This window comes from Sminthopsis crassicaudata, chromosome 2 (assembly GCF_048593235.1).
Source record: "Sminthopsis crassicaudata isolate SCR6 chromosome 2, ASM4859323v1, whole genome shotgun sequence".
Classification (NCBI taxonomy): domain Eukaryota; kingdom Metazoa; phylum Chordata; class Mammalia; order Dasyuromorphia; family Dasyuridae; genus Sminthopsis; species Sminthopsis crassicaudata.
Genome location: NC_133618.1, coordinates 420,579,232 through 420,604,310, shown reverse-complemented (window position 1 = coordinate 420,604,310; position 25,079 = coordinate 420,579,232). Strand labels below are relative to the sequence as shown.

The following is a 25,079-nucleotide window of genomic DNA, read 5'->3' as shown; positions in this document are numbered from 1 at the left end:
GGCCAGTTCACTGTCCCTCAGACTGCTGGAGGGCCGGACTATAGTAAAAACAAAAGCGCACACTCAGTCTCCGCCCCTCAGCCCATTTGCCACAACCCATCGGGCCCACATAAATGTCCTCAGCGGGAGCATCTGGCCCGTGGGCCGTAGTTTGAGAACCCCTGTTTTAAAACTTTTAATATCTTGGCTCCAGCTTCCTTTCTAGACTACATTTTCCCCCTTCCCACAACCTATAGTTGAGCCAAATTAACCTACTGTTCATATTCCTTCCATCTTTGTGTCATTGCATAGGTCATTCCTCATGACAGCAATGATCATTTTTTCCATATTTCTCTCTAAAAATCCCTAGTATCCTTAAAAATGTAAGTGCTATTTTCTACATGAGGTCTTTCCTGATCCTTCTAGCTGCTAATGCTTTCCCCTTAAATATATTGCTTTATATTTATTATTATATATTATATTTTATATATTACATACACACACATATATAAACATATGTAATATATGGTACTTTATAAATACTGATTGATTCAGTATTATTTTACTATTTTTAACATTTATGTTATTTGATTAATCGTTAAAATGGTTTTCATGGTTCTGCATCAGTTCACATACAGCTTCCAGGATTTCTCTGAATTCTTCCTATTTGTAACTTCTTGTGGCTCTACTATATTCTATAACATTCATCTATCACCATTTGTTTAGATTTTCATAGGTTTAGTGCTGGAAGTGCTGGATAATCCTGGCAAATAGAATGCTCTTATTGGATGCTTTATGTGGTCCAACTCCTTTATTTTACAGATGAAGAAAATGAGATCTTATCTCAAATGATATGTACCTATTTTGTTTCCAGGGCTTTGCTACCATAAAAAGTGCTATAATGAATATTTCAGACTTCTCCTTATGTCTCTGACATCCTTGGGGCATACATCTAGCAAAGGAATCTCTAGGTCAAAAGGTAACCTTCAGACATTATTGGTGAAAAGCTAGGGTAGTTATGAAAATGACATCACCTAAACCCATGATCTCTGTGTCTGAAGGAAATTTGAGCTTGGCCTTAAAAAGTCAGATTATAGGTTATAATAAAGTGAGAACTTGAATGAAAACTGAGGATTTCAAGCAGATCAACACAGTTCTCCTTTTGCTATCAGATGTAAGAAACTCTGGGCACTGGTTGATGAAGAAAGGCTTCTGGGGGTTGGTAGTTTCTGAAATTACTTGCAAGACTTGCCAAGTGCTGGCAAGACGCTTCTTTCTAAAGCCAGTAAAAAAAGTTTGAAACGGAGACTGTGGAGTACACCTAGAATCTCATGACAGGGTGATTTCTTAGGCTCTGGTCTCATGGGAAAAATGACATCCCTCTCCTCACCAGGACTATCCCGCTTCCCCCTTGAGCATTCTGGATCGAATCTGGCAGCACATCATTGTCCAAGGTTAAGTAACTTTTACATTTTCTTTTTCAAGGATATTTTATTACAGCTCCATGTCCAATGGATTAAAGAAACCACAGTACTCTCATTTTGGTCTGGGCTGAACTGGTAAGCATTTCAAATCAGACGATAATAGGGAAAGGTTCCTTTCTTCACTCAGCAGGAAGACTTCTAAGTGTACTTAATTAGACGCCTCTGATTACATTCTACCCCCCAAAGAAACAGGAGTGAGAGAACACATCCTCCAAAGCCTCAGACGGAGGGAGAGGAGCTCTCCACAGGACGCACGGTGTCGTGTGGATTCTGATATTCCTTACCTTAGCGCCCCACGCTGCCTTTTATTTTAAGACGTGGGTGGAGTTGGTTTCCAAGGGACTCTCTCGGTTTCTCTCCCTTTCCCTCCCATGCCCCTCTCTCATGGATGCCTTTGACATGACACAGGGGAGAAAGGGCTGGCAGCTTTCTGCAGCCCTGCCAAAGGTTGGCCTTTTTTTTTTTTCCCCTTTGTGCTCTTAGCACTCAACATGTGAAGCAAAAAATAGCTTTCTCAGAGCCTCACTGGTGGCTTGGCCCGGCTGGGACTGCAGTCCGTGTGGGGGTGCCACATGGTTCCAGTAGATAGCACCATCTGCTCCCCGGCATGGGCATCCCATCCTAAGCAGGCCTCGAGCTCGCAGAGCCACTTACGTGCCATCCTGGCGGGTGATGGTGTAGCCGTACTTTGGATATTTGACAAACGACACGTTGACACCGACAAGGGGAGTTCCATCTGTAGTCACCACTTGGCCTCGGATGAGAGACACCAGGCTGGGAGAAAGGAACACAAGGAGGCTTTAGCTCTACGTGGGCTCCCGAGGCCGGGATGCTGGTCCTGCTGGGGGCCTACCTGGCGTCCCCCTCCCCCGACTACCTTGGGTCACAGGGCTGGGATGGCAATGCTGATTTCCCCAGCTGCTCTGCCTGCCTAGAAGAACAGTTGGGGTTTTTTGGCCTGAAAGACTATCATCTCCTGGGTTTCAGCATCTCTGCGCCATGCAGCCTAGAAGTGAGACCCCGCTTCTCTTTGCCCTTGACACTCTGTCTGGGCAAGCCTTGACTTCTGCTTGGCCTGGGTTTCAGTCTTCTCGCACTCACTCACACCCCTGCCTCAGCCAGGCACGGGGAGAGCAGCAAGGCAGCATTATACATGGGTGAGAGCCTCCCCATCTGGTTTCTCATTTGTTTTTCACATTTGTGTTTTTGGCTCCAGAAGAAGGTAGCATTGGGAGCAACAGTTATTCTTATCCTCGAGGCTGAAGTGAGAGGAGGGGTTGGGGAAAAGCACACGGAGTTTTTCGATGGGGTAGAGCATGTGTGTGCATGTGATTTCTCTCTGCCTCCTCCAAGGTTTTTCAATTGGCATGGAAATGGAATGGTTTCTGGGTTACCTCTGGTTATGTATCTCCTTTCAAGGTCTCTCTCTCCCTTTTTCCTTTAGATCGTCTGACTACTACACAAAACACAGAGAGAGACCTTTGAAATCCCACCCAGATTTTTCTCCAATGTCAGGGGAAAGAATCCCTAAGAGACAGTCTCTAAGTAACAATGACTGCAATGACATCCATTGTCACTAGCCTCCAACTTGGTGACTGTCGTTGTACAAAATCCCGCGAACCTGGGAAGAGGTTTCAATGTCCCTCTAAAGTCCACAGAGGGGAAAGGTGCTTTCTTCTCCCACATAAGTTTTTTTAACTTCACAAAGAAGGAGAATAATAAAGAACCCTCATTTCTGAACTGACCCTAGAATATTAGACAGGTCCGCAGCTGTCTCCTTGGCTTTCATAGGCGCTGGGCAATTTGGCAAAGGCAAAGAGATTCTCGACCCTCAAGGTTCCTGGATGGGATCCCAATTTCTGGACTGGGGAATGGAGCCGACTCATTCTTTGCCAAAACCATGTCAAAGTCTGCGTGAATTTTGGAATCTGCTCATTCCTGCAATTCCCGGTGCCCCAGAAAGCTGAAGGGATGCTGTCTGGGAGCCCCTCTCTCTGTATTAGCAACACCCCCACTGTTGTTTTACAGACCTTTTTAGTATCTCAGGAATGTTTAGAATGCTCCCATTGACAGTTCTAATTGTCTGCTACTGGCTGAATAACAAATGAATTCCCATTTTTAGCTTGTTCCAACTGCATTGGTAGAGTCTCCTGGTAGTAGAAAACTAATTTGTGAAAATAATCCTGTTGTGCGATCTAGCTTTCTTGTCTTTTGGTAGATCAAGATTTTTTTTTTTTAGGTCTGACCAGACACTATTTAAAAAATCAGCAATGTGTGTTAATGACCCTGTGATAAATAGTACACACAGTGGGATACCAAAATCCATGAGCATTCATATTTCATATATATCTTCTTTTTTATTAGGTCTTCTCCATATAGGTTTTGGTACCACACACTTTCATAAAAGCCACAGAAAAAAAACAGACTGAATTTCATGTGATTTCTAAGCCATGTTTTTCTAATTCTTCATTATTTCTGGCTTTCTATCTTTTTTTCTAAGCAGCCAATTTACAGAATAAGATTCAGCAAGACATTCTAACAGTTCATGTCTATTTATGATTATTGATGTGTAACAATTATCACATTATCTAGATAGTGAGATCTGCTATATAAATTATAGGGGTATATTCAAGGCATTTTAGTTATTTTTATACTCCATTATCTAGGGGAACGCCTTCTTAGAATTCTTGAAATAATTCCGTTTTTACTCCTGGCATTGTCCTTCATTACTTGTCAGATAATAATGCACTGAAATTCACAGTTGTCCTGAACTTCAACCTACATCTAGAAGCAGCAGAACCAAAACATATCAAGGCTACTATAGAAGGGCATTACATTTCAAGCAGAAATGGGAGTAAGTAACCTCTAAAGTCTCTTCCAACTCTAAGACCGTATGCCCAAACACTGCCTACCCCACCCCACCCCAAAGCATCATTTTAACTTTGGTAGTCCTAATTGCTATTTTGGTTAAAGGCGCAGTCATATATTTCTTGAGAGCAACATTAGTTTGTCCTGAGGATGAAGGACTACTGGTACCCACTTAAGACTTTAGAGGTAACTAATCTGCTACCCAAATCATCCTTCTAGCTCACTGTATCTTTGTCATGGGCTGCTCATTTCTGAAGATAAAAGCTTATCTCAATCACAAATGTTAATTAAATAAGAAAAAAATGGAATGAAGGTGAATCAAAGGGGAAGAAATAATAAAAGCTGTCAAGGGCAGCTAGCTGCTACGGTGGCTAGAGTATCTGGTCTGGAGTTAGGAAGACTCATGTTCCTCAGTTCAAATCTGGCCTCAGACACTTACTAGCTGTGTGACACTGTGCCAGTCACTTAACCCTATTTACTTCAGTTTCCTTATCTGTAAAAAATGACCTGGAGAAAGAAATGGCAAAATTTGCCAAGTAAACCTGAAATAGGATCACAAAGATTCCAACATGATTGAATAAAAATATCAAATGAAAGTTGCCTAGGAAATGACTCTCTGTTGCCAGAACTATCTCAAAGTACAGGCTGAGTGGGTACATACATATTATAGGTACATTTTTAATGTCACATGGAAAGACATATAGTTCAGGAAAGTTCCAATGATTTTCATTTTTATAGTCTACCTTCACCATTGGCTGAATCCCTTTCCTAAGTTTAATCACTTTCCTAAGTTAAATCCCTTTCCTAAGTTTAAGATTATATAAAGAAAAGAAACAATTACTTGCCTAAGACATTTAACCTTACAGGTTTGAGGCTTCTACTAAAAACCTCTTGGTCTTGCAACTATTGTAGAAACACAACTCAAGAAAAATACTGGAAATCTTAATAAGAAGATTTGTAGGACATCAAATAGTTTGGGAAAACAAGAAACTAATAATTATATCTACCTTTAAGTCCAAAAATATATAGACTTTATTTCAGTCCTAAAAGGACATTTGGACCTCAAAGTGCTTGGAATTCACTTTAATTTGTTCACACTTAAAAAGAATGGATTTGGAATTAAGGGCTTGGGATCTTATGCCAGCTCAGCATATGTAACCTGTCCAAGGTCATGAGGTAGTAAACGATAGAAAGGGGATTTAAATTAGGACCTTTCAGGCCAAATCCATCATCTTTTGTAACACCATCCACAGTCACATACCCATTGAAGGAAACAAAGTAGAAACTTACTGGCTGAATGGAAGAAATGGACTTAGAGAACGTATATGAAAGACTTTTTTTTTTTTTTTTAAAGAGGAGATAAATATAATAGGGTAAGTAAAAATTGAACAAATCCTTCTGATAACTTACACATTTTTTCCCTCTAAATAACCTAAAGGATTATTTTTTAAAAATGAAATAACATATACAAAATGCTTAGCACACTTTACAGAAGACAGACCATTGGACTTGAAGTCATAAAGCCTTGGGTTAAAAATCTATCTCTTGAGACATACATACTATATGGTCCTGAGCAAGTCATTCAATCACTATCTGCCTCAGTTTACTGATTTGAAAAATGATGATAATAGCACATATGCTCCAGGTCTGTTGTAAGGATAAACTGAGATAATATTTATAAAGAGCTTTATAAACCTTAAATTCTTATGTAACAGTTCTTCTTCTTTTTAATTGATCTTCTCATTTTTCCTAAAAACTCTACCTAAGAAAGAAAGAAGGAAAAATTTCCCCCATTTTACAGACAGAATGAAGGTGACTTGTACAAGATTACATTAGTTAATGACATAGATAAGACAAGAATCCTAAGTCCTGAGTTCTAGCCCAGCAGTCTCATTACTTGGCTTTTTAGCTCTTGAAATTAATCCTGAATCTGCTTCTATAGCATTCGTAAAATTTTAATGAACAAAAGAGAATAAAAGAGAGAAAAAAAACCTGACATTATGTCATTATGTCAGAAGTGAAATGGTTTGGAACAATGAATAAATAAGAAAATAAGATTCCAAATACCAATAGTGACAATAACTCCCCATGCTTCCAAAATGAATAGGTAAACAAATTAAAAATCAGCTGACCATTTTGAAATATTTAGTATTTGATTTCTGTAGCTTTTCTGAAAAACACATTTCATGAAAGTGACCAGAAAACCTAATGGGCTGTTTTTCCAAATTTCCATTGCTTCCCATTCCAGATGAGTTGAGTTGAAGGCCAAATGGTTATATAGAAAACAGGGCTCCACCCTGGGGAAAACCTGCCCAGCCTAACCTCAAGTAATGAAGACAGTCTTAATGGGCCACGACAGGGGGTCCTCAGTGGGGCTGCCTCTGTGCCAAGAGAGAATATGGAGTAATTGAAAACAATGTTTCCTGTTCAAAGATGAATGGAATCACAATGACAAGTGTCCAACCTTGCTGTCATGACAGGTTCAAGGGGGGGTGGGCAAGGAAGGGGAGAGAGATGCTATGTATTGGGAGGCTACCTGCTGTTGAAGGGGTTGTCTCCAGGAATGATGTGGGTGCTGTCTTTTCCCACTAAGAGTTTGATACGGTCATAGAAAGACTTTACAGCTGGCAAGCCTGTCTGACCCTGCTGAATGATGTCGAGAGGGTCTCGGGATCCTCGGCAGAGCAGGCTGTTGTGACAAGTTGACTGGAGACAGCAGTCAGGGTCCAAGCAGTCCACCAGGCCATCTGGAATGACAGAGGCAAAACCAGAGTTAGTTAATTTACTCAATGACCTTGTTATTATTAAAAGAACCTTTACTAAGCCTTTATTATTATTATTATTGAGGTACTGCCTAAAATAAACCAAAAATTAAAAATGTTTCTTATGAATAAGTTTCAGCTACAGGTGTTAAGAGAGAAAATCACAAATGATATAACTCTGCTGATTTTTCAAACTTCAATAGAAACCAAGAGTTTCCCCATCTCCCTGTACACACTTAGCAAGTTACTAATAAAATTGAATGATATGTGAGAAAGTCAAATCCATTCTACTAGAGGAATCCTGAGGAGTGGTGAAATGGTTGAATTGAGCAATTAGCTGGAAAACTCAATTATCAGGATTTGGCTATTGTACCCCTCATATACCTCCAATGGGTGTGTTTCTTTTAATCCTTATATTAAATTTTAATTTTTATTGCTAAACATTTAGATTTTATATTTCTTTCCTGTTTTTGCATTCTTTTTATCTTTCTTTTGTATCCTTAGCACTTATTACAGTGTTTGGCACTTAGTAAGACATAGTAAGCACTTAATAAATGCTGATTGATTGACTTATTGAAGTATATCTTTCATGTCTTAGAGAATCATTCCTTATGACAAAGACTAAAAAAAAAAAAAAAAAAAGAAAAAAGGACAAAAATAGGTTCAGAAAAACTAATCAACATAGCAAATGATTCTGACAGGAATTATTCTAACAGTAATATTTCATATCTGTACTCCTTAATTTCTGTAAGGAAGGGAGACATATTTTCTCGTCTCTTTTTTGGGGGTGGGGTTTATAAGGGATGCATTCCCTCTCACCCCCTTTAAGATCCAATTAATGGCATTGGAAAGTAGAGTAGCCCAGGTTTTCTAGAGTTCTCCCTTTAAAATTGGCTCATTATACTAAGAGCTTATTGGTCAAACACAGCCTTGCTGAGCTACTGGTTTCAGACAGCAAGCTGCTTGTTATCTAGCAAATTTAATACTAAGGCATTTTTGGCCTAATTAACATTGTAGGAACTTGCACTAGAACCTTGAGTAGCAGTGAATTGACAAACATGTGCATTAGTCTGTTGAATCACAGACCAGGCTCTGCGTTTTAAATGAATTCTAACATAATTCTTTGGCATTACCCTTTTCATTTGGTTTCACTAATGAAATTGAAATATGTAATTTCACTGAAGTTCCACTGTAATTTAGCAATTAATGTACAATTATTTTAAAACATTACCTTCTTTTTAGCAAACAAACAAATTAGGAGGTTGCATGTTTTGACTAGTTTTAAATGATTAAAACTAGCCCCTCATTTTCCACATGGCCAAATGTTTTTTATGTGTCTTGGAATACATTTAGATTTGTAAAATTTCTGAGGTGGGAGGAGGAAAGGAGGAAGAGCAGCGTGCAGGATTGCTTCAACTTAGAGACTTTTCAAATCAAGTATCTGAACATCTAAGCCGGGAGCACTGGTGGAACCTGCTAAATCCCTGGAGCCCAGCAGCATCCAAAAACATGAAATAACAATGGAGAATTGTCGTCTTACAGCTGATAAAGTGGAGATACTTTATTTCTGATCCATGGTGAGATAGGTAAATAGATTGATAGTGCTTGGAGGAGAGGGGAGCACAGCAGGAGAAAGAAGAAGACTAAGAGGAGGAGGAAGACAAGAAATAGGAGAGAGATATACAGGGACAGAGATGGAAGATTATTAAGAGGAAGGAAAGGGTAGAATAAGGAGAAGAGGAAGATAAGGAAGAAGATGAAGAGGAGATGGAGATAGAAGAGGAATAAGGAAAAGAAGGAAGAATAAGGAGGAAGGGAAAAGAGGGTGAAGAATGATAGAGGAGGAGGAAGAAAAAAGAAAAAGAAAACCTACAGCATTTTGCATCTAACATTAGCTCTGTGGACTCTCCTTAGCTAGACAGAAGGAACCTACAATTGAAATGACTGCTTCTGATTTAAAAATAACCTGCTGAGATATGTTGGCACAGTTTCATTCAGCATCCACAGAAACTTCTTAAGTTAGAAGAACTCCATTGTTGTTAGAGTTATAGATTTCTTTAAGGTCAGCGGCCTATTCCCATTAGGACCTCCATCCATCTTAGATGCCCTTTCCATCCTTAAGCTGGGAATTTTTTTCCCTCTAGTCCATTTACCACCCACTCTATATAATCAACATGAGGACATCATTGAGCTCAGATAATAACTCAAGACAGTTTTCCTATTAAGCTCTGAACCTTCTCCCCCCCACAATGTCCTACTCTTTCTGGGTGTGTGACACCGTCAAAACTGTGAACTTAAAATTGCCCCACTGTTTAGTTTGTTCAATGCTTTTATTCAGGGGACTGTCAGTCAAGAGAAATGCTATCAACATAGCAGAAGCAAAAAATAGGATATAAATTACTCCCTTCTACAAATTTACATTTACCTGCTCAAGATATTGCACATTTTTGGTTATGTCTGTTATTATGTGTGAGCATATGTTATGTCTGTAATGACCTCATCATGCAGCATGATTATGGGCTGCTGTCACTGAACACTTTTTGACGACACTGTGAACTTTAAATTGGCACACCAATCTCCCAGTGGCCTGTCAGTCATGAGAATCGCATCTTTATGCCAGCAAGCCCCCTTGGATATAGTCTGACATCGCAATCTTCAGTAAATTACCCTGTCACTGCCAATCTTGCAGTTATCTCGCAAACAATCAAGCAGGCAATCAAACTGTTCTGAATTGCCAGTTCAGGACCTGAGAGGCTAGAAACGTCTCCATTCAATAGCAGCAAGAAAGCTGCACAGTGCTCCTTTGACATTGGATGATTTATTTATTTCTTTTTCTTTCTTTCTCTCTCTCTCACTCTTTTTTCTTTTTGATACACATGCATGTAACAGTGTTGGGGGAGGGGCTGTTTATACTTCTAATTTCTCACAAAGGACAAAACTTCAAGCACACAGAAGGAATCCTCCACCACCCATCTTCCTATTCACCTAAGGCAACATACGGAGGCTTAATATTTTTCTTTTTGCTTCATCCTACTAAAAGCTATGAGGAGAAATATCAAGGTACTTTTTATGAGAGCAGGAGCTAAATCACAGTGCTGACTGGGATATGTCTGGTAAACAGCATGTGCTAATTGTAATGGCAATTTCAGAAAAATATGGAGTGGAAAAACTTACTAGGGATTAATTGAGAACATTCCTTTTTATTACATTTCAGAGAAAAACGGGAATATTTTAAAACAGATTTTAGGGGCACAAAACTGAAATACAGTGATCAAACTGAATCACATGGAATCTTGAGGGGGAAGCATATCAGCACCTCGGACAGTGCTTTGCATGTAGCAGACAGCTAACTTACTGCTGATGGATTCTTGGGTGACATGCTTCCTCTGTTTAGTCTACTCATTTCTACCCATGTCATATCTTTTTTTTCCCCATTTCATAAAACTGGAAGTGCTTTCAGAAGTCATTTATCCCTTTACTTTCTTTCCCCTTCCCTCCCCTTCTTCTTCCCTTTTCCCTTTCCCCTTTTCTTCCTGATGGATAGCTGTCTTATCTTCAGCTTTCCCTTTCATATGCTGCATAGACTATAGTGGTAGATGCAATCAGCTAGAACTTGGGATATTTTTTAGTCTATTATTTCTGAATTTTGTTGTTGCTAGATATCTCATAGCTCTATCTTTCCACCTTAAATATTCACTTTCAGAGTTTTTTTTTCCAGTTTTGTGAAGTAGGATGGACAGCTCTGTAGTAAAAACCTGACTCTGTCATGTAACATACCACTTGAGTTGTTGCTGTTGTTTTACTATGAGCTTATCAATTACATTGTCCAGATTTAATGCCTCCAGGATGCTAGTCATAAATCTAGGGTCAAGCTTCTATAGAGAACAATGAAAGGAAGTTTCTTCTTGGCTTACCAGAACAATAGCTTTTTATATGCCAGAAGAAAAGGGAATGAAAGGGATTTATCCCCTCTGGAAACTCTACTTAGATGTATTATATCCTAAGGATTTTATCTAGCCTGCTTTAAATCAGTCATAATCAGAAGTCAGAGCAATGTAATAGCCAATATTGACTCCTGAGGGCTAATAAGGAAACACACCTTTTTCTTCTCAGTAGAAGGGTGGCCTACTGTGGGTGTGGAATGAGGCATGAGCTGTCACACATGCTTAATGTGTTTGCTTATTTATATTTTGTTATAAGGAAAGGTACTTATGGGAAGGAAGAGTAATGAGAGATGACAGCAATGTGAAAAAGGAGCATTAATAAAGGGAAGAGGAATCAGGATTCAGAATAATTATTCAAAATGATAATTTTTGCTCCCAGCCCAGTTAGTATTTGAAATTTTTAAAAAAATGTGTAGCAGTGTGTTTGCTGAATTAACCAGTCAACCAGACCATTGCCAGGTACAGGGAATAGGGAAGGGATGAAAGGGAATAAATACTTATTAATGGTTCGCTAGTTATAAGTATATGCTGACTTGACTTGCTCTTATTTTGAAAAGCCAGGAAGCTACAAGAGGGAGCACAAAGTTGGAAAATCATAGGATCACAGCTCTAGGGCTGGACTAAACCTGAGAGATCATCTAGACCAATTCCTGCATTTTATAGATGGGATTAAATGACTTGTTTACAGTCTCACATAGGTGGTGGGTGTCAGAAGCAAGATCTGAACTCAAATGCTGTCTTCAAATCCAGTAACCTTTTTCATTACAACACAATGTTCACAACAAGTGGCTCCTCACATTTCTATAAACTTTTAGAACAAGGCTCTGGGTTTCTTGAATATTAAAGGTTATCTTTTCACTTTTGTAAGTACCAAAATGCAAAACAGAAGAAATTGGCAAAAACTGATTCATTTCAGGTGGAATGGGAAGCTCTGCTGGTATCTGCTTCTAAACACTGCTATTTGGGGGCAGTTTGCCATAGACTCAAGGAACAGTTTTACAATCAGTCTTTGGCTACAAGAACATGCTTCAGAGTTGGGAACCACCCACATGCAAGGATGCTTTCCCCTATATGGCAGAATCATACTTTTTTACATTTGACTTAACCTTCCATGCCTTCTACCTTCCCTCTTTCATCTTCTTCTGGATATTCTCCAGAAGATTTCTTTCTTCCAGCTGGCCTGGGAACAAAATGGAAGCTTTCATATTTGTTGCTGTTGACTCAAATTAATGAAAGCATCTGCAAAAGTGGAATCCCAAACACCCAGAGGATAAATTTGTTGTTTTTGTGAAAATTTTCAAGTCCAGTTAACAAAAAGAACAGGCAGGATAAGAGACTAAGGTGGAGTGACAGGAGGATAGAGGAGGGAGGAGGAAAGGATGAGGAATAAGGACAGAAGGGATAGGAACAAAGCACTAGCTGTCATTTGTGGGAGAAGGATGAAAAAGAAAAAGGGAACAGAACCAATCTGGTCAAAGTATAAAAATATAGTCTATGGGAGGAAGCCTATGTATGAATATCCAAAGGTAATTTCTGAAATTGAATCAGCGACCTAGATAGGTTCCTGGGAAGGAAAACTAGAAAACATTAGCAAACAGGTGGCACTAATGTTTACAGTGGAAGATCTAGTTTTAAATAAGAAATCTATGCTTAAGTAGAAAAATTATATACAAAGCCATTATACCTGGGGCTATTCCTCATACCCAAGACTTTCTTACAACTTAGACATAAGGCTAGGATAATTGAAAGTATTCTGATTTGATGTAACCAAGAAGTGAAAGGAACAGGCAATTCTGACTTGATTTAACCTGGCAATATGAGATTAGCTCTTCATTGCTTCTATTGGGTCTCCTGGAGTGCCAACCCTTCAAAGCAATAGATTAGCTGACAAGGTGCTCATTTTGAAGGTTTCACCTAACATTAATATACCAGGTACCTGATAGGTTTTACTTGTCTTTTTCTCTCTTCCTCTTGTCTTGCCCCTCCCTCCTCTCTCTCTTTCTCTCCTCCCTCTATCCTTCCTTCTACCTCCCTCTTCCCTATTTCCCTATCTCTTCTGCTCCTTTTCAAGGGATCAACATTATTTTTTATTTTTAAATATTACCAGAAGCGCACTTGGGTTTGTATGATTCCTGGAATTTTTTTCTAGAAGTTAATATCTTGTATTTTTTTTTTTACTTCTTTTGTCAGTCTCTGAATTTCAGAGCCAGAGCTCTTAGCTTTATATCCCCTGCAGACTTTCTTGTGACCTAGCTGAGAGAGCTCATTCAAATGCAACAAGAGGTTTAAAAAATGTTGGCCCCACTGAAAAGGTTCTCGGTTGGTTTTCCTGTTACCCCACATTGTACTTGGGAAAGAAATCAAGGACTGACTAGAAAAAATATTCTTTCTGGACAAGGGACAATCCCTGAATAGAAAGAAGATGACTCAGGTATGATTTCCATTTGCCACATGTAAGAAGAAAAGAGAGTCACTTGACATTCTGAGACACCAATATAGAAATTGGACAGATATTAAAAAAAAACAACAAAAAAACTTTTTTGAATCTGGCTTTGCCTTGTCATCCTGAAGGTCACTATTTTTGGAAATTTTTTTAATCAATAGAAGTTGATAGATTTGAGATTCTTAGTATACAAGAAGTAAAATAGTTTGTCACCTAATATTTTGTGTTTCGGCTTCATTATTATATTTGTTGTTCAATGAGCATGACTTTAGAAGAAAGTAGAAGATGAATATGAAGTTTTTTGTCCTAATATGGGGTATTTTCACGAACTACTTTTCACTTATTTTGTGAGTTTCAGAATAAAAAATCAATTAGAAATGTAATTTGCTTTTAATATTTTGTAGACAAAAGAAATTGTCAGAAATTAGTTATCATTTGCATTCTGCACATACTTCTACATATGGTGTATGTGTGTGTCTGTATATATATATATATATATATATATATATATATATATATATATATATAAATAAATAAATATATATAATATATGCATGCATGGATGGATGGATATATATGAGTGTGTGTGTGTGTGTGTGTGTGTGTGTGTGTGTGTGTGTGAGTGTGTATTATGTGAAAGTACTCTGGTTATCCCCTCCTTTTGAAGGTAAGCTTACATAAAGAGGGGTGATTTCAGAGCCTAGCACAATGCCTAACATATAGGTACTTAATAAAAGCTTGTTTATTGATAGATTAAGATTCTTTTGGAAATCTGTCTTGGCTCTGAGGTTTCAAATACTGAACCTTTAAATTTTTTTTTCCTTAAAAATAATCTCTTCAGCTACTAAAAACATCTTTTGAATGTGTTACAATATCCAAAATTGTGACTCAGCTCAAAGTATTAACTAGTTAGAGGAAGAGAAGGAAGCAAGTATTTACATAGTGCCTACTGTATTAAGCACTTTATTTCATATTATTTCATTTGAGATTTTAATAAGGCAAAGGCTGGTGATCCAGTTCTTAGAGGAAACAGCTAGCTTTGGTCTTGGAATAGACCATATTACACCCTAACTCTGGGCCCATTTGACAAATCATTTGTTGCTCAGACTTACTAAAAGCCCAATCCTAAGTCTGAGAAATTAATTCAAAGATGTTCTTTTGATAAGATGTTAATGGCACTGTCTACATTCACAAAGAACAGAATGGACAGAGATCTCAGTATTTGCTAATTTAAAGATCTTCACTGAAGGTGAAGGTGAGAATAAGGGATAGAACACAAGCAAATAGAGGGATATTCTATGTGCTATGAAATATCTGTGTTCTATAGCCTCCACCCAGAGCACCATCATATAGTGTTTAGGGTAAGGCAGTCTCTATTAAAATACAATGATGAGAAGCAGATGTGATAGAATGGATAGATCAGTACTCTTTCACCTTTTTTGTGTCATACACCTCTTGGGCTGTCTGGTTAAGTCTAAGAACTTCTGTTCAGAATGATGTTTTTAACTATATAAAGTACATAGGATCACAAAGGAAACCAACTGTATTTTAATAGAATTATCAGCATATTAAAAGTTCAAATTTCAGAGACCCCTTTCCTCTGAAATGACCAGAGTTTAAGTAACGTGAAAATAGTAGTGGCCTTGGAGCCATAAAGATCTGAGCTCCAGAGATTCCTGCTTCGGATAAATACTGTCTATGTGTCCCTGTGCAAGTTACCCTAATCTCCTAGTGCCCTTAGCACACAATACAAAAATTAATGCTAAACACATAATCAGCATTTAGTACTAAATTAATTAATTGCTTAACTAATAATTAATGCTAAAAGTTGCAGAATAGGTGACAGTGTGTATCTGTGGAAGGAGTTTCTTCCTTGGGAGTTCTCTACATGAACAAAATCATAGATCTGGAACAAGAGAAATGATGATAATAGTAATAATTACAAAAGCAAATATTTTTTTCAGAAAATTAAGATGTAGTTTTTCAGCAGAGAGAAAACAACAAGATCCTTGGCAGCAAACTATATCTCCTCCTAGAATTCAATCATTATCTCCTAATGTAACAGACAAACCTATCTACTTCTTAGAAAGAAATACAGAATCATATTTATTATGTTTAGATATCCAAAAGACCTTAGAGGTCATCTACTCTTAGATTTAGAATTGGAAGGGACCTTAAAGACTATCTAATTTTTTGCAAATAGGAACAAAGATTTTTGGATATTAAAGGATTTGCCCAAGACCACACAGTAAATTGCAAGGTCAGGATCCAAACTCAGATTATTTTACTTCTAATCTATTATATTTTCCATTCTCCCATGTGAATTACAATTAATCATTTGTCTCTTACATAGAATTACGAGGGACACATATACATGCCAGTTTTTATCTCCCTTTCACCAGAACTATTTTTACTTTCCAACATTTTTGTTTGTTTCTACTCCATTTCTTCCTTCCCATCCCAGGTAGGTCCCTTGGGAATAACTCCATCTGACATGCAATCTCTCTACTCCAAGCGAGTAGTGGCTGTGTCTGGTTCATCTCTCCTATGTTATCTCTGGGGAGTCCTGTTTTTCAGCCACTGCTGCAGGCTGGTGATTTCTATCTCGGTGTTGTTGTCACACCATTTCCTACTAGGACTACTGTCCCAACAGCCAGAGCAAAGGGAAGTTTCCATTTCAGAGCATTGCCTGCCTTCTTACTGATTAGGTATATTAAAAAAAAAAAAAAAAAGACAACAAGCAGATAAAAGAAAACCTTCTGTCCTGTGTGATCACATTGTGTACTTGATGGCTCAGCAGGGAGCTAAGACAGTGACCCAATCAACAATTTGGAAAAGGAATGAGAGCTCACCCAGAAAGTATCACAACTAATTGTAGTAGAGACACCTGAAAGCACAAGGCTAGAACGGCCTCTTTATGCCCCAGGGAAACACCATAGCTACAAGAAAGGGAAATAGGAAGATTAGCAAGACAAAGAAGAGGTTCAACAGACTTTCTAACTAAGATGGAGATCCAAAGAGAGAGAAGTAGGTGCTTTCCCTAACCACTCACTGAACAAAGAGAGTCTGAGGAAGAAACAGAAACCAGTTAGAGGAGAAAGGAATGAACTCAATTTTAGCCTTGACTTCCTGCTGACACTTAGGTGCTTACCAGGATCTGGTGGCATTACTTCTGGTAGCTGTCCAACATTTAATAAGCTCCCATTTTGTTCCAGGCACTGTATTAAGTGCTCAGAATACAAAGGAAGGCAGAAACAGTCTCAGATCTTAAGATGCTCACATTCTAGTGGGGTGGATGTTTTGTCAATCCCTTGTCAGACACAGTGTGATCTATAGGAAGGCAAAAACCTGGAATTTCGGTATCATGGAAAAGTTGGGCAGATTTTTCTGTGCAGGGTAATTTCCCAGAGCTGCTTAAATCATGTCACATAATTGGCTGTTACTCTGCTATTCATTCATCTGGTCGTGGTTTTGGGGACTGTTGAAGAATGAAACTGGGAGAAAAGTAGTGATCTGTTTGCCTTTTTAAGTAGATCTTTTGCATTTTTATTGATAACTTTTTGTTTTTTATTAACTGTATTTATGAATATACCATGCACTTCCTTTCCTATGGGTTCACCTTTGTAATCAGAAAAGAAAAAAAAATTCAGTTCAGCAGAACTAATCAATGACACAAATGAGGTGATATGTCTCAACTAACATGAATATGTACAGTGCCATGTCATTCCCCCATCTCTGCCAAGAAGGAGAGAGTTGCATTTTTTATTTCTTCTTTAGGGTCAAGTTTGGCCATTATAAATACATAGCAATATATTTCATTTTTTTTTCATTTATATTGTTATAATTGCTGTATACATTGTTTTAATAGTTCTCTTGCTTTCCTAGCCTTTGGCTAGGTTAATATATTGTTATTTAGATAATATATAATTAATCTTTCCAGGTTTCTCTGAATTTTTCATATACATCTCTATTTAAAGTAATATTCAATCACATTTGTAAACCATCATTTACTTATCCATTTACCAGCCATTGGGCATCTGCTTTGTTCCTAATTCTTTGCTATTACAAAAAAGTACTACTATGAATATATTGTTATACTTACTGTCTTTGACTTCCTTGGCAATGTGATCTCTGGGCCAAATGATATGACAGTTTAGTCATTTTTTAGCATAATTTTATATTGAAGTAGCACTTTGAAAAGGCTCTAGTCCTACTGGACACATATCTAAGGAAGTAAATTACAGAAAGGTTCCATATAATCTCCATATTGTGCCATCTGCTCTCCAGCCATAACCTTTATCAGCATCCAAGTAGAATCTTGGACTTCAAATGCTCATTCCCCTGGCTCTGATAAGTGAGCTTTTGTATTATTCTCTAAGCCATAGCCATCTCAATGTCATACTAATCAGGTATATCTCTCCCTTGCTCTACCTTTTCAGCATCACTTTATGTACTGCCTTTCCCCATTAGAATATAAACTCCCTGAAAGTGGAAATTGTCTTGCTTGCTTATATTTGTATCTCCATCACTTAGTACAATGTCTGGTACAAAGTAAGTGCTGAATGAATGCTTTACCCATTCATCCATCCATCCATCCATCCATTCATCCATTGTCTATCTTCCAAAGTATTCTTAGCACTTAAACACTGGAAACAAAGCAGGTATCTATTTTGGGAGAAATAACTGATAAAGTGGTATAGGAACATAAATGAATATTACTATTCCATAAGAAATTTAGGTCATAAAGTAATTTAGGAAGATGTGTTTGAACTGTTGCAGAGCAAAGTAAGCAGAACCAAGGGAACAATATAGTGATTTTAATGATGTATTATAAAGATTTAAAACACTAAAAAAAAAAAAAAAAAGCCAAATTCTAACTGCAACAACTTCAGTCCAGAAAACGTTGCATATTTTATATGACATACCTCCCTTCTTTCATTAAAGAAGTAGATAACTATTCTTCTGTATGCTATATATGCTTTCAGATATGGTCATTGTATTAGATGGTTTTTCTTAATTGCTTTTTGCTAGAAAACAAGGTTCAATTTAGGGGGTTAGGTTGGATTATATGGAAATAATTGTGATGTAAAAACAAAAGGCTTCAATAAAATCCATTTTTTTTTCTTCTTTGGAAAAGAAAAGGCTGTGGTAAATTTGCTGTCTACCAAACTTGAAGGGGGCTTGGCCCATCACTCATTCTCTCAATATATGCATATTATTTACTCTGAGCCCTTTATAGGAGCCCAAGTCATAAGAATCTTAAAATTCACAGGTCAAGATTCTGTGGCAAAAAGATTTCCCAAGACACATAGATATCCCTGAGAAGTCGTACCAATCAAACCGCAGCTGCTTCTTGATCCGCTTGTCACCTCTTGAGAGGCAGAACCTCTCCCCCTGTCTCTGGCCATCAGACAGCTGGGTATTGTCACTCTTTTTATACAGCTGTCAGGCTCACAGAGATAAATGCCTGGTTCCCTGGAGTCCTCTCTAACCAAGTTCTCTATTTAGAATAAGTCCCTGATTAATAATAATAATAATACTAACATTTGATATAGGTATTATAGATTCATTAAACATTTTATGTTGCATAAAATGTGTTGCCATAGATTTGTCATGTAACTATATAACATTTATTATGTGCCAGGCACTGTGCCAAGGGGTATAATAATAACTGTTTTTCAGTTACTTCAGTCATGTCTGATTCTTGGTGACCCTATCAGTGGTTTTCTTGACAAAGATAGCAGAATGCTTTGCCATTTTCTTCTCCAGCTTATTTTGTAGATGAGGAAACTGAGGCAAACAAGGATGAAGTCACTTGCCTAGAATCATTCAGCTAGAAGTGTTGGGGCCAGATTTGACTTCAAGAAGATGAATCTTCCTGACTTCAGGCCCAGCACTATGCACCTTGCACCACCTAGTTGCCCCCAATAATAGTAATAGTTAACATTTACATAGTACTTACTATATGCCAGACACTGTGCTAAGCACTTTACAATTATTATCTCACTTGATTCTCACAAATACCCTCGGAGGCAGCGGCCCCTTTTATCCTCATTTTACAAATAAGGAAACTGAGGCAAACAGATAGTAAGTGATTTGTTCTGGTTCATAGAGCTTGAAGATATCTGATACTGAACTTAACCTCAGCTCCTTCTGATTTCAAGCTGGTAGTCTATACACTGTGCTACACTAGCTGTCTTTATTTAGACATAATAGCATCTGATTCAGCAGCCACTGTGAAAGTGGTGTCTGACTTCTTTATAATAGCTCACATTTATATAGCACATTTAGGCTTGCAAAGTGCTTTATAAATATGACCTTCACAATTATAACATTTATATATATATAATATTTATAAATATTAACATTACAAATTAAGTGGGTTTTGTTTTTCAGTCCCATTTTACAGATGAGGAAACTGAAGCAGAGAAAATTTAAGTGACGTGCTCACACAATTTGTAAGTGTCTGAGACTAGATTTGATCTCAAAGCTTCCTGACTCCAAGTTTAGTTCTGGACCCAAACTATCTGGCTGTCTTCCACATTGGAGGAGATCAAAGGAGCCACAGAAATATAAATAACCAGAAGGAGGCTTTCTTTCTGATAGGTTATTGTTCTGAAATGGTTCCTGCCACCACCCTCATTGCTCCCCTCGCCCCCTTCACCCCAAGCTGGCTAGTTTTAGTATCCCTGAGTTATTCTATAGTGCACTGCACCAAGCTTAATGTGAATTATTGCATGGTGTGCATCATTCCCCCAACAATGCAATAGAAAGAAACCATGGACTTCTTATCTGAACTCTTAGATTGCACGAACAGTATTTAGAGTAGCAGTTCACAGAAAAAAAAAATCTTTCATTTGTCAGAAAATCTAGGACACAATTTTTGTTTTTGTTTTGTCTTTTTCTGGGGAAGGGGGCTTATGAAGCAGCAGTATTAGATCCTCTCCTCTTGCCCTCTCCCCACTCCTCTCCCCCAATCCCTCTCCAATAACTTGGTACAGGGCTCAACATCCTGGAGATCTTCTTGGGTTACTTGGAAAGGGTACCCAAACTAAATGGTCCAGGCAACTTTGCAATCCTAGAAATCTGTTGTCCTGAAAGACTGTGGAGTTTATCTTGAATTTATTGGTATATACATGTATATGTAGGGGCAGCTAGGTGATGCAATGGATATAGTACTGGATCTAGAGTCACTGTGTGATCCACTATGTGGGTATATCATTTAACTCTATTTGTTTCAGTTAACTCATCTGCAAAATGAGCTGGAGAAGGAAATGGCAAATCACTCTAGTAACTTTGCCAAGAAAACCCCAAATGAGGTCATGAAGAATTAGACTTGACCGAAATAACCAAGCAACCACATATATGCATATACCTATTGTGTACACACACATGTGTATCTATGCCCACAGGGGTTTGGGAACTCTAGCACTTCTGGTGCCAGGGCTGGCTGAGGTCCTTTTAGGGCTGTTCAGACACTTGGGGTGTTCACCTGATTCCCCAACTCGAATCTGTGGTTCCAAGAAGCTGTTGTGTGCATAGTAGTCACATCCTAATAGACCTTTTTGGCAGAGTTAGAGGGATTTCTATCACAGGCTTTGAAGAATTTCCCCTTTGGGATGGGCAGATGAGAACAGTTTATTCCAATGGTCATGAAATCAGTCGAAGCAGGTATTGTAGAGCGCTTAGAGCTTAGCTAGATAGCAAAGATATCAAGGTTATTCACTACATCCCCAGCATCTCTCCCTTCCGGAAGATCTATCCCGTCTCCTCCCCCTTCCTCCAACCTAGGGAAACCCCTTGACTTTTGTCATGCTACTAGACTTGAATGACTCAGGAGGAGAGATTGAAGCTCTTGACTTGGTGAACTCTGCCTCATTTAAACCCAACTCCATGATGTTATTGATCCTCTTTGAAAATAAAGGATGAATAATAATAGCAATACACAAATATGTAGATCTATGTATATATGTATGTTAAGTACCTACTACATGACAAACACATAGTGCTCCTAAGCACATTACAAATATTATTTCATTTGATTCTCCAAAAAACTCTGCAAGCTAGATACTATTTTTGTCCTATAGTTGATGAAATTAAAGCAGTTTAAGTGACTCGACCCGAGTCACACAACTAGAAAGTATCAGTTCTTACTCCAGTCCAAGTGCCATCTAGAATTTGTATATGTGGATATATAGATTTACATAGATATATAGATGTATATTATGTATTTGCATACAAACACCTATATCTATTTATCCATCTCTCTCTCTCTCTCTCTCTCTCTCTCTCTCTCTCTCTCTCTCTCTCTCTATATATATATATATATATATATATATATATATATATATATATATATATATATATATATACACACACACACACACACACACATATATATGTACCAGCAAATATTTATATCTATAGATATATAGATTTTAAAAGTAGAAAGTTGATTATTTGGATAGCGTATATAAGTTAGAACCAGAAACAACTGAACATAGCAGATATAGAGTTTCATCTACCTATGTCTGTCTAATAGAATCTGAAGTGCTCAACAACAGGAACTATTTCTTTTTTTCCTATCTATCCCCAATACTTAATATGATACCTGGTATATACTCTACACTTAATCAATACTTGTTGATCAATTAATTGGTAGTTAGATACACTAACAAAATGGGACCTGAAATCATAATAATGTTAAATGAAGATGAGAAGCACAAGCAATTAAAACCTGAGCTCTGGAGACTACTTTGATCTTTCCTTGACTTAAACCTTGGTACATAGACTCATTTTGGTCCAGCCTCATTCTGATCCTTGGGGGCTCTCGGTTTTGTAAATTGAAAGGCAAGAAAATATAGTACTACTCATACCATGCTGTGGTGAATAGTGGGTTATTTAAAGTCTAGATGTTCCAGTTTCTTTAGATAAGCCCCCCTCAGCCTCAAAAGACCCATAAATACTTTCTGCTAGAAATGTACTTGAAACCCCAAGGTGGGGTACTCCCCAGCCTTGCATTTTCTTCCTCCCATGCTATTTAGAAGGACAAAATACCTCTGGCTATAGGGGATGGGAGCAGGGGGCTGGAAGATGGGCTTGCTGCAAGATCTTGTATATGAACTAACTCATTATGTATTCAGAATAATATCTGACCATCTTATCTACCCCCAATTCCAACAAATTTCAGTGGCTCCCTATTAGGATTAAATTTAATTGTCTCTATTATGTATATGAAGCTCTTCACAACCTCTTAAAGCCTCTCTTTTATATTTCCAATTTTCTTATCCTTTCCTCCTCTCCACATGCTTCTCAGTTATAACTATACTGGCCTACCTGCAGATACCTGCACATGAAGCTCCATCTCCAGTCCTTTGTACTAAGTTTCTCTCATGCTCAGCATGCTCTCCATCCTGATCCCTGCTTCTTAGACTCCTTGGTTTGTTTTAAGATTCAACTCCAGTTCTATTTCCTGCAGGAGGCCTTTCCCAACCCCTTCTATTGCTTATGCCCTCTCTTTGAAGGTTATCTTCCATCACTTACTGTGTGTGTTTTGTATGTACTGATATATGTATACATATTGTCTTCCACATTAAAATGTTAGCTCCTTGAGGTCAGGGACCATTTTGCATTTTCTTTGAATCCCAGCTCTTAGGACAATGCCTTGCACATTGTAAATTAGTTCTTAATAAATGCTGATTGATCATGCTAATGATAATAGCTAACCTTTACATAGCCTGTTTACAATTGCAAAACTCTTCACATACATTATCTCATTGGAAGTAAGAACATGCAAAGCAGAGTGGAAATACTTAATTCTGATCCCACAGGGCAAGTGGAAACGCATGTGGGTCTTCCGCATTGCTGGCATTAAATGGTAATTTCAACTTGTGGTATATGTTATTATGATGAAATTGGTTTAATGTTAAATGAATCCACCTTGTCACATAAACTGGACCAGGATCAGTGACATGAAGGACTGGAATTCACATAAGTCTTGATCCATCTCCATCTCTTTAAACGGATTTCAATGGAATTCATGCCAAATTGATACCTACCTAGTGTTTTTTTTTTTAAAGACAGTTAGCTTTTCAATGGATATTGTCTATAGAGTTCCTAAGACACCTAAAGACATGTTCCTGGGAGACAGAGAGACCAAAATGAGGCAAGTTTTTTGAATAGACCAGGTATGCAGCTGGCAATAATAATGGAAATAACTAGCATTTATAAAGTACTTTAAGATTTCTCAAACACTCTGCGTCTTGTTGCATTTGATTCATACAACAAACTTGTGAAGTGGGTCCTATTATTATCCCTATCTTATAGATGAGGAAACTAAGGAAATTTGATTAGGGTCCCATTTCTTTCAAGTTCTAGAAGGCAGGACTTGACAGGTCTTCGTATTCCCAAGTCTAGCATTCTATCCCCTGGTCTTTCTTATGACACTGAATTTAAGAACTAACCCCATTTTCCCTGCAGGTTGGAAACCCTGGAAAGGTATTATGCTGCTGTCTGTGCAAAGATACTAGCCAAGCCAAGTAACAAAAGGAGCTGAAATTAATTTTAAGAATGTTACCTTTCTACCACCTGTTAAATCTGTGTTTCTAATCCTTTAATTCCATAAAGTAAATCCTCAATGATTTAAATTATTGTACAATTCCTTTTTTTGGGATTATACATTTTAATCACAATTATATGATGAAATTTGATTTGTTACCTAATCAGGAAAAAATATAATTCCCCAAGTGATGCTTAATAACCATTTAAACTACTAAGGGCTTGCTTAGAAAGGGGAATAAGATTGAAGGTGCCACATTAAGTAAACTCATGTACTCCAAGCATCTTTTACAAGTAAGTTTAATGATTGAGAAATGAGCTACTGAAGATTTTCTGGAGAAGAATATTCTCACTTAGGGAGACTTTTCTAGGTTTCTTTTTCTGAAACATCTCTGAAACAACACTGATCCTGTGTTCCCTTTTTATCTTTTTCATAAACTTTCCCCAAACTCTGCCATGTCTTAGAAAAAAAGCTAAATACAGTTGCTTCCTAGAGGGGAATCTGCACTCATAAATACATATTAATATTGAACAACAACTTCCAAAAGAAGGGTGTCCCTCTTTTCTGATCACTTTATTTTATAATTAATCAAGAGCAAGAGTGCTCTTTATGACATTTGTCTCTGGGAGAATAAGATGAAGAATTTACAATATACCATTTATTTTATTTTATTTCTCTCCATCCTTCACAGTTTAAGATGATAGTACTGAAGACCTGTGTGAGTGATGTAGAGAAATGATGAGATTTAGCAACTGACTGGATATTTGGGGAGAGAAAGAGTGAAGAATGAGGATGGCATTGGAGTTGGGTATTTGGGTGATCAGAAGAAAAGTGGTGTCCTCAACAATATGGAAATCTAGGAGAGAGGGACTTAGGTGGGAAAGATAATGAGTTCTGGTTTGGATGGGTTGGTTTGACATATCTGCAGGAATCTACTTTGGAATTCTAATAATCAGTTGGTAATGCGGTACCAGAGTAGAAGGGAAAGAATAAGGCTGGGTAGAGAGATTTAGGAATCACTGCCATAGAGATGATAATTGA

At 37.8% G+C, this 25,079-nt stretch overlaps 1 protein-coding gene across 1 annotated transcript in view; it reads right to left on the bottom strand.

The window, feature by feature from the left end:
• TENM2 (teneurin transmembrane protein 2) overlaps positions 1-25,079 on the bottom strand; it is a 985,642-nt gene that overhangs the window by 49,808 nt on the left and 910,755 nt on the right. The window contains 2 exon segments of the mRNA XM_074292010.1: positions 2,118-2,237; positions 6,868-7,078. Of these exon segments, the coding sequence (XP_074148111.1) occupies positions 2,118-2,237; positions 6,868-7,078 (331 nt within the window).